Source organism: Etheostoma cragini, chromosome 18 (assembly GCF_013103735.1).
Source record: "Etheostoma cragini isolate CJK2018 chromosome 18, CSU_Ecrag_1.0, whole genome shotgun sequence".
NCBI classification, from domain to species: Eukaryota; Metazoa; Chordata; class Actinopteri; order Perciformes; family Percidae; genus Etheostoma; species Etheostoma cragini.
This window is the reverse complement of record NC_048424.1, coordinates 1,797,446-1,807,706: the sequence shown is the minus strand read 5'-3', so window position 1 is coordinate 1,807,706 and position 10,261 is coordinate 1,797,446. Positions and strand designations below refer to the sequence as shown.

Sequence of the window (10,261 nt, the reverse complement as noted above, 5' to 3'; positions counted from 1 at the left end):
AACAGGAGGAGGCAAAGGAGAAACTGGAAAGATCCCAGGCTTCCCATAGAGCCCAGCTGGATGAGGCTCTGGCTCAACATGTCCACTCTCCACTCGGAGAAACAAAGCATCTGAAAACCCAGCTGGTCAAAACCAGCAACAAACTGCGAAAAGCCCCAAAAGATCTGGACCTGCAGTATTTCATTACTGAAGACCTGAAAGTCGAATTAAAGCAAGTGAAGGGAGAGAAGCAGGCCCTGAACAATATTGTGGCAACTCAGAAGCTGCAGCTTCGAGAAGAGAGACAGATACTCAAGGTAAGTAAGACCACCGACCTGACGCTGAAGTGCCATCAGGAGATTGCGAGGGCTCAAGCTCAGGAGCTGAAGGATAAACTGAGCAAGATGGAGGAAGCTCTCCGAGAACAAGAAAAGGAGGCAAAGGAGAAAATGGAAAGATCCCAGGCTTCCCATAGAGCCCAGCTGGATGAGGCTCTGGCTCAACGTGTCCCCTCCACACTCGGGGAACCAGAGCATCTGAAAACCCAGCTGGGAAAAATCTGCACCAGGCTGCGAAAAAACAAAAAAGATCTGGACCTGCAGACCTTCATTACTGAAGACCTGAAGGTCGAATTGGAGCAGATCAAGGAAGAGAAGGAGGCCCTGAAAGAGGAAGTGGAGACTCAGAAGATCGAGCTTCATAAAGAGAGACAAACGCTTAAGGTAAGTAAGACCAACGTGGAGTTAGAGTTGGAGAGCTTTCTGGTGTGAGCGGGCTCAAGCTCGGGAGCTCAAGGACAAATTGAGCAAGATGGAGGAAGCTCTCCGAGAACAGGAGGAGGCAAAGGAGAAACTGGAAAGATCCCAGGCTTCCCATAGAGCCCAGCTGGATGAGGCTCTGGCTCAACGTGTCCACTCTCCACTCGGAGAAACAGAGCTTCTCAAAACCCAGCTGGTCAAAACCACCAACAAACTGCGAAAAGCCCCAAAAGATCTGGACCTGCAGTATTTCATTACTGAAGACCTGAAAGTCGAATTAAAGCAGGTGAAGGGAGAGAAGCAGGCCCTGAACAATATTTTGGCAACTCAGACGCTGCAGCTTCGAGAAGAGAGACAGATGCTCAAGGTAAGTAAGACCACCAACCTGAAGTGCCATCAGGAGATGGCGAGGGCTCAAGCTCAGGAGCTGAAGGATTTATTGAGCAAGATGGAGGAAGCTCTCCAAGTACAGGAGGAGGCAAAGGAGAAACTGAAAAGATCCCAGGCTTCCCATAGAGCCCAGCTGGATGAGGCTCTGGCTCAACGTGTCCCCTCCTCACTCGGGGAAGCAGAGCATCTGAAAACCCAGCTGGGAAAAATCTGCACCAGGCTGCAAAAAGCCAAAAAAGATCTGGACCTGCAGACCTTCATTACTGAAGACCTGAAGGTCGAATTGGAGCAGATCAAGGAAGAGAAGGAGGCCCTGAAAGAGGAAGTGGAGACTCAGAAGATCGAGCTTCATAAAGAGAGACAAACGTTTAAGGTAAGTAAGACCAACGTGGAGTTAGAGTTGGAGAGCCATCTGGAGAGGGAGAAGGCTTAAGCTCAGGAGCTTTGGTCAAATCGACCTGTTTTCCTATATCAATGTTCTTTTTAACTACCCAAATAACCTGAATGATTCCACACAATGCTCTTTGGAAAGTACAAATCTCTACTTTCATTAATTTTGGGGTGTCTTATATAATTTCATAGCATTTGATAAAACAAATTGAAGTGTTTTTGAAATAGTATTGAGTAAAAGTTGACATATTCCAGTCTGTCATTATCCATCAACATCCATTCCTTTTAGTCTCAATAATTCCTAATTTCTGCTTTTCTAACTCAAACATTAGGTATAATTTCCTATAAATGTGCTTTATTGAAACATAAATTCTCAAAATAGCTGTAAAACTAAAGTTAATAAGTTGGTGTTACGTAGTGTTGAAACCGTCAAACGGTCAATACACCGTCAGTGTTGAAATAAAGGGACAAAAACGTAAGAAAAAGTTAAAAAGCATCAACAAAAGTGTTGATTTTCAATTTTGACGGGAAGACAACACAAGGGTTAACTTGAGCTGGTCTATTGTTGTTCAAATGTTACGTTGCACTACAGTCATGTGTTATAAAGTTTGATGTATAAATCAGGGGGCAAACGCTCATTTGCATCCTAAACCACCAACATATAAATTGGACAAAATTATTTAATTATAATGTACTAAATATAGTTTTTTGTCTGGAGATACATGTTGGTCATCCAACGAAAATAATTAATTAAACAACACGGGAGCGTTTCTTTCAGGACATTTTGCAGGTTTACTACGAGTCTCACGTAGCTTTAGACTTTAAGACCAAACAGGTTGATTTAGGGTCACAGAGCCTTTCAAACACAGCTGCAATTCAACGTTCTATGAAGAAGAAATGCTTTAGAATATATACTGGTTATTATCAAATCTTTTGATCTTTTTGAGAGGACGGATGCGCCTCATGTGAATGAAGTTGCCCAGATTCAACTTTATGCACACGAGGAGCGGATGACTCAAAGCAGCAGTGTTACAAAGTCCCGGCAAAGCTACCAGAATGCATTGCACCGCCGCTCCTGTACAACTGAATGGGAGGCTTGGAAATGATGCTGACAACGGACACGTGCCAGAACTTTCTGAAGTCTCCACTAACACCAATGACAACACTCTAGGAAGTTGATGCACGCTAACCCCACCCCACCCAACTTCTAATGTACTTGTTTGTATTTGAAGACTTCCCTGACTTCTCAGATCCTGCTGCTGTACTAGATAAAGTCCATACTGTGAGGACGTCGCTGGCCGGCGATCCTTTCCCATGTCCGAGCTGGACCAGCTGCAGCTGTTTGGGTCGACCGTGTCCCATCCACTCGCTGACGATCCACACGCCGAGCAGCTGGAACACACAGAAACACACCTTCAAACACTTAGATCAGCACGAAGAGATGCTCTCACAACTTCTCTTATGTAACTGAGAAGAAATGTGCGGCTTCCTCTTAGCTTTCCTGCTAATAGATGTAGAACATTCTTACATGGGTGATTTTCAGGATGCACATGGCTAAATTAGACCAATTAACCAGTTAAGTGATTCATGGTCCGGCGGCGGCTCCACACAGAGCTTTCGCCGTAGCCTACGTAAGTGGCCTGAAGTTTATAATTGTGCGCTGGTGTTTGTGTGTGTCTATCTCTGTAAGAGAATAGCAGGGCCAGTTAGTGTGTGGCTTGATTGTGTTTTTTTGGCCTTCAACGTGGCCTTCCAGGCAGCTAACCCTGACCTTAACCCTAAAACGTAACCATTGCCGCCCTGGGAATGCTACGCTACCAATGCTACACTACCAAGCCATGGCTGAGCTTGTGTTTTCTACGTTGACACAACTTGTAGTAAAATAGCTGTAGATGACATGGGTTGAGTACAGATGTAGAAAACAAAACATTTCATCTCAAATTAACTAATTAACTATGTCCAACTAACTGTCTTTACTGTTAAGGTGGATTTGTTTTCTAGCCTCACTTCTCCGAAGATCTGACTGATTTCTGGTGACGTGATGAAATCTCCGTCCGGTCGCAGCATGTTGTTCCTCACGTAGTAACTCTGAAAGAAAAAACCAAGGACGATAAGCAGCGGCAGAGGGTCAAAAAAAGGTCTTCCCACCAACCATGTCCTCTCGGATCAAAAACACTTTATTGAAGCTTTTTTCAATGACTTTTTTTAGGACACTTTTGTTGTTGTTTTTTTAACATTTGATGCATTTTTCCACTTCCGCTAACACCATCTTCTAACCATTATAGTTTTACTTTTAGAATTCATGGTGAATTACTTGGTCAAAACAAAAGGATCATCTCTGGCATTAATGTTGGACACTACCTCATCGGTGACCCTGCTTATCCAATGCAGACTTGGCTTATGAAGCCCTTCTCCAACACTGGAAGACTCTCACCTGAACAACACACCTACAATTACAGATTGAGCTGTGCACGTTCGGTTGTAGAAGGGCCGTGGGAGATGTCTCCTCAAAAGAAATGACTGCAAGCTGGAGCGCAGCAAAAAAAGGACGTTGACCTGCTGTGCTTCATAATATTTGTGAAGAGCATGGTGACAATTTCATGGAGGAGCGTGTAGACAGGCATTACACATTCAACCTCCAGGTCAGGCATTACCTGAGCATGGTGAGCCAGAAGGGGCAGATTTTAGAGCCGCCCTAATCAACTACTTCAGTAGAGAGGAGTGATAGTTTTTCCAGTGATTGTTGTACACCCTTACTGCCAGTTGCCTGTTTCTAAATGAATCAAAAGTTAGCAGTAGTAAAAGACTCATTTGCATATTCAGACATGAGAAATTTCAAAAAACTTGTAATACAAAAAAATGTCAGTCATCAACTGGGGATGTTTCGTCTGTTTGTTCAATGTTTTTATCTGTTCTGTGTTACTTGTATCTGTTGATTATCCCTGTAATTTTGGATAGGTAGTTAATGTGGAATACATTCATCAAATATCTTTTAACTGGTTGTGCCAAATAAGGTTTGTTTGCACTACACATTCACGTATTCAAAACTTGTTTTTTATCTTTTTAATGAATTACTAGTCTGGTACTGCGTTATCTGACTTGTTGGAATAAGGAAGGGTGAGAATGTTGTTAAATATATAAACATTTGTTTATTGGCATAGACAATCAAATAATAATAAATAATAATGAATGATTAAATAACATGTTAATTACTTATTTGCTTGCGCCTCCATCATTGCCACCATGCGCCCCATGAGCCCAAGCAGAGCGCTTGTGTCTGCCTCCATCTTTGCCACCATGTCAGCTTATCGTCAGCCTTCTCCATGTAGTCCAGCAGCTCCTCATGTTCACGTTGTTTTCCTGTGGAGAAAACAAACAAACCCAAAGTGTGTGATTATACGATAATGTCAAACTATCTATATACCTGTGCACTACCAGTACAAGTCCACACATTACTGCAGATAAGCTACAGTTTGTTTTATAGCGGCCGCCATCATTTAATCTAACTGCAATCAAACCAAGCACCTGCATGCTGGCCATAGTTGACCTACCTATGGTTTCAATAGCACACCTCAACCCAAATAAAGAGGCCAGGTTAAATGCTTGTTGGACAAAATGGAACCTATGAGGCAATGTAGAACATGTAAACTTTAAGGAAACACTTAATACAAAGCACAAAATAGCTTACCTCGTCTGGCTTGGCGTGATAACACGGAGGCAGATGGTGGAGCGCTGCCATCCTGTGGTGGTGATGGTGGTGACGATGGTGGTGGTGAAGATGATGGTGGTGGTGGTGGTGAAGGTGGTGGTGGTAGCTCCTTGTCATCATCATCCTCTTCCTCACCAGGAACAGACAACTCTATAAACAACCAACACAGGGAGCAGGTTTAGTTTATAAAGCTCATTCAAGACAGACTAGACACACTAAGACCTGAGTCTGCTGTTAAGGGTAATAAATAAAAACAATCTTCAAATTCAATTCTCATAACAGTAAGGGTGTGACGAGATCTCATTTTACGTGAGGCGATGTGATGTCAGCGTGATGGAGCGTGAAATTACTATTGAAGATCCCCCTGCCACTTTTAAATCATTTGTTTGGAAAGGAGTTAGGAGTTGTACAGGGAAGAAGCCAGTTGGTAGAGTTTATACAAAACATTTTGCAGTGTTTGCACGTCCTTTACTGCATATAATTCATTAAAATAGTAAAAAAAAATAGTTAATTAACATTCATCATTAATAGTTGATTTCAAAATGCACTTAAATTGTTTTGCATTTTGTGATTTTTCAGTTGAAAAAAAAAAATATTTTCCATTCATATATTTCACCGAGGATTTCTTTAAAAAAAAAATTTTAAATCTCGTCTCGTTCTCGTTAACTCAATCTCGTGATGTGTCTCGTCTCGTGGAGTAAGCGTCTCGTCACACCCCTACATAACAGTAAATAAAAGCGGTTGTGTGTTTGCTCCTATAATCATCCTCTGATTTAATAATTATTTTATCAGTGAACAAACCTCCCAGCTGATTAAAAGTGTTGCACAAACACGACATTTAGTTGGTGAATAACGGTCAAATCAAAATCTGATGCAGGGACTATAAATTGTCCCTGCATCCGATTTGTTGATGTACAAAAGTTAAAATTACCGTTATTTGAAATGAGCGTCTAGTTTCTGTTTAGCATCTCAAATCACACCTTCAGTCACTAAGACCACCACTACTACTACTAATACTACAACTACTACTACTACTACTACTACTACTACTACTACTACTACTACGGTCAGAAAAATTGTGCCAGAATATGAACAATAACGTCGCTGTCAATGGGTTTATCTGCTAGCTAACGTTAACTAGCTAGCGACCGTTAAACTGTTTTCAAACAGTAGCCTAACGTTAATCCGCCGTTAGCATTTAGCTATGGTAACCAGCTAGCTAAACTTGGTAGGGGTAGCTTGCTAAACTTTGCTCGTCGTCCCCTAACTAGACAACAAGATATAGCAGAATACATAGTTAAAAATACATAATTGAAATTGAAACATATGAGATATAAGACCGACCTGAAGCATTAGCATTGTCTGCCTCTCCGTTCACCATAGGCTATGGCGGAGTTAAGCGCCCCGGCGGTTTGGCATGTCGGTGTCGCGCCAATGTACTTATCCCCGCCAGGATTCGTATCCACGGGCCGCGGGAGCGCGCACGCACAAAGAGCGGAGATTCTGCTGCCCTTTGAATTGTTTGACTCCTGCACTTTGAATTTACCTCTTAAATGGAAAAAATAGCGACGTGGAATACTCGACAGGTTTTTCCATAGTAACACGGGTGTCAGTTATCTACATTAATACGTGTATGTGTCTGTTACATTAAGGTGACGTGTGAATTGTTTATAGCGTAGTTAAATATTGTGGATTAATCGGGCCGACTGATTGGCCTATGCATATCCTCCCTGTCCTCTAACGTGATTTCTGTTTAAATTTAATTTAGATTAACATGGGTTTTCAATTAAAAACTTTTTTCACCTGTCTACCATAAGCGTTACACAGGAGGTACTCAAAATATCAGTCTGTTTTTCACCTGATATTTTGTGTATCCCATTCACTAACATGCACAACTATTATTATTAATATTATTGTTATTTTGTGTGTTTACCAGGTCACAATAAACAACCTGAAATAATTTGGAGAGGTCTGCTGCTCTCTAGTAAAAATTGCATGGGGGTAGACAAAATATCAGGCTGTTTTTCATCTGATATTTTGTGTATCCCATCTCCTAGTAGCTTTTCAAAGACGGGTTTATCCGCACATCTCCATCCAATTTATTCTGAATTTCTGTGGAGGAGCACTGAGCCAGCAGACAGTTAGTTTCCCCCACTGAACGCGTTTTTTTTGGTTTCCCATTAATGTCCAAAGCTAACATTAACAGCTGTCTATTAGTTTATTCTAGATCACATATGTACATTACTCTGCTTTTTGCACTTACACTACATGTTGTCTCAGTACTTTTTAATCAGAACAATTACAATAAAAGCTCATCTTGAATCTAAATGTTATTGTGGATTCAAACTGTATCTGAATGTAAGATTTGATGGTTATTTTAGGAGATGCATCAGTTTGCGTTACAGAAGAAGTTATTTTAATTGACTTTTAAATGACTAATTTAAACATATTGGACTACAGTAAGTGTTTGGATTTAATGAGCTTTGAGTCTTAATGGAATCTGTAGCAATCCTCTTTGTTATGGCTGATAATAATATAAATATGCAAATAAAAGTATTAATGGTCAGTGGAGTCAGTAACAGTCTTCTCTTTATTCTATATGAAAACAATATATTCTGCAGATAAAGAAATCAACTCATTCTACGCTGTGTTTTGTTACTTTTCTCTGACTTTGTCTCCTGTCCCAGTCACTCAGTTCAGTCAGGACTCTCATCAGGGTTTTAACATTTTGTTAAAACTAGTCTCAGTAACCCCAGACCTTCCAGGGATTAAAGTATTTACCAGTGTAAAGTGACAAGTGTTTTGTAGTTCTCTTTCTCTCTCTTCAGCGAACAGACCACAACCCATGCTTTTGTTTCTCAGCTCTCGTGGTAAAGCTTCCCTCTCTTGGGTTGAACCCCTCTGTGTACACTGGGCTTTGGGCATAACATTTGGCTATGTAACGTGTAAATGCATCTAAAATAATGGCTCAGGCTGAATTCTGAAGAAGTGGAGAATGGAGGAGAACGATGACGAAAAGCCAGGGGATTTCCACAGAGAGAGTTAAGCTAATATTACTATTCACTTTAACAGGTAAAAGAGGAGATGAAGTCAGTGTTAGGAAATTACTCTATTATCACAGGAAGTTGCTACAGTATTTTCATTTTTAAGAAGCAGTGCGTTAGAGTCTTTGACAGTCGAGAGCGTGAGAGTGAGAGAGAAGCACGATGGCTCAGTTCAGATGGATCATCTTGTCTTCATTTCTGATGCTGCTGTTTCTCTTTACAGGTAAGGGAACACAATATTTGTTGTAATGTGATGAGTTTAGTGAACTCTTGGAAATTGAAAACGTAATATTCATGTTTCAGTTCATCATCTAGCTCTCATTTCATAAACAGACACAGCTGGGAAATATTCCACCTCCACTGTCAGAGCTGGAGATGAAGTCTTTTTGTCTTGTGAGAATGTGATAGCTGATCAGGATAAGTGGGGCAGTACTTCCTGGACATTCGGTGTTATAAGAACCACAGTGACACTGTTTTAACACGGGGAAATATCCAAAGAAGCTGAATCTAAATCAGACGGACTGAGTGTTACAGAGAACTGTTCTCTAGTTATAAAGAAGATAGATAGATTTATAGACAGATATTTATTGATCCCAAAAAAATGGGAAATTACAGTGTTACAGCAGCACACAAAATATACATACATACAATATACATGAAATAATAATAATAATAACAAAATATAAGAATAAAATATAACAATATAAGAAAAAATATTTAAATATATACAAGATGGGGAAAAACAAAATGTGCAAAATGTAAAAGGTCACAGAGGAGGATGCTGGTAGTTACACCTGCAGACAGATCAGATCAGGTGCAGGTGAACTTAAGCATACTCTTGTTGTCTTTCTCTCACGATATCTCCGTCTTCACTAGTTACTGAGCAGAAGAACACTGATACGGTCACCTTGATCTGCTCTGTGTGGGGACATTATCCAGCGACCTCTACGCTACCGTCAACAAACCAAAAGAATAAGTTGTTGTGTTTTTATAACAACGATGATTGTTTGGATCATAGATTTTAAAATGTAAGCTCAAAGCAAGAAGAGATATAAAAGATTGTTCCTAAAGGTTGCAGTCACATTGTTTCTTTTCTGGGTTAATTGCAGCAAAGTGAGGATCCAGGACCTGGCCTGAAACACCTTGAGCCAGTGAGAGAGTTCCCTCTAGAGGTGGAGAGGGGGAGGAAAAGACACATCCTGTATTCTTAGTACTGTGACCCAGCATGGGCACAGTGATCCTTAACGGTCCTTAATATGCAGCAAAAACAAGAAGACAAACACACACACATGCACACACACACACACACACACACACACACACACACACACACACACACACACACACACACACACACACACACACAGAGTTCCTGCACTGTTTACCTACAAATGTATTTTTTGCATGCTCAACACATTTTGAGTGACATGTTTTTTTCAGTGTTATTTTCTGTGGCTGATAATATCCTTTTGCAAATATTAATAATAATGACCCTTAATACAAGTATTAAGGGTCAGTTCTACAGGTGTTTTGTAGTTTTCTCTCTTTCTCTCTCTCTCTCTCTCTCTCTCTCTCTCTCTTTAGCAAACAGACCACAACCCAAGTTTGCCTCTGTTCAGTGACTATTTAGTTTCTCAGCTCTCAAAGTAAACCTTCAAGTGATTAAATACAGTTCATTTGGACACTCATTAATGTTTCTGATGATTATCTGGTCCTCATAAGAGGCGAAAACCTGCAGAGCTCTGCTGCTGGTGTTACCCACATCCTCACCCAAACACTTCTCCTTCAGTTCTCAGAAACAAACTGCAAAGATACAGTAAAACGTCATCTCATGTGTGATCTTTCATCTGCTACAGTATTTCCATTTTTAAGAAGCAGCGCGTCAGAGTCTTTGACAGTTGAGACAGCGTGGAGGGAGAGAGAAGCACGATGGCTCAGTTCAGATGGATCATAGCGTCTTCATTTCTGATTCTGCTGTCTCTGTTTAAAGG

General features: G+C 40.8%; 1 protein-coding gene and 1 long non-coding RNA gene across 2 annotated transcripts; both read right to left on the bottom strand.

The window, feature by feature from the left end:
* Positions 1-2,553: 2,553 nt before the first annotated feature.
* On the bottom strand, positions 2,554-3,607 carry LOC117961044 (protein arginine methyltransferase NDUFAF7, mitochondrial-like). Its single transcript, XM_034899414.1, has 2 exons — positions 3,525-3,607; positions 2,554-2,909 (listed from the first exon to the last, which is right to left on the bottom strand). The coding sequence occupies exons 1-2, from the start codon at positions 3,582-3,584 to the stop codon at positions 2,703-2,705; spliced, it is 267 nt and encodes an 88-aa protein (XP_034755305.1). The 5' UTR covers positions 3,585-3,607; the 3' UTR covers positions 2,554-2,702.
* A 1,126-nt stretch (positions 3,608-4,733) lies between these two features.
* On the bottom strand, positions 4,734-5,262 carry LOC117961063. The gene is made up of 2 exons (XR_004660304.1): positions 5,206-5,262; positions 4,734-4,877 (listed from the first exon to the last, which is right to left on the bottom strand). It is a non-coding gene; the product is annotated as an uncharacterized LOC117961063 (long non-coding RNA).
* Positions 5,263-10,261: the final 4,999 nt, after the last annotated feature.

Excerpts from the sequence above, each read along its gene's own strand:
- LOC117961044 (XM_034899414.1), bottom strand. The coding sequence starts at position 3,584 with ATGCTGCGACCGGACGGAGATTTCATCACGTCACCAGAAATCAGTCAG. Across the intron at positions 2,910-3,524 it reads TCAGTCAGATCTTCGGAGAA|CTGCTCGGCGTGTGGATCGT; the intron begins GTGAGGCTAGAA and ends TGTGTGTTCCAG.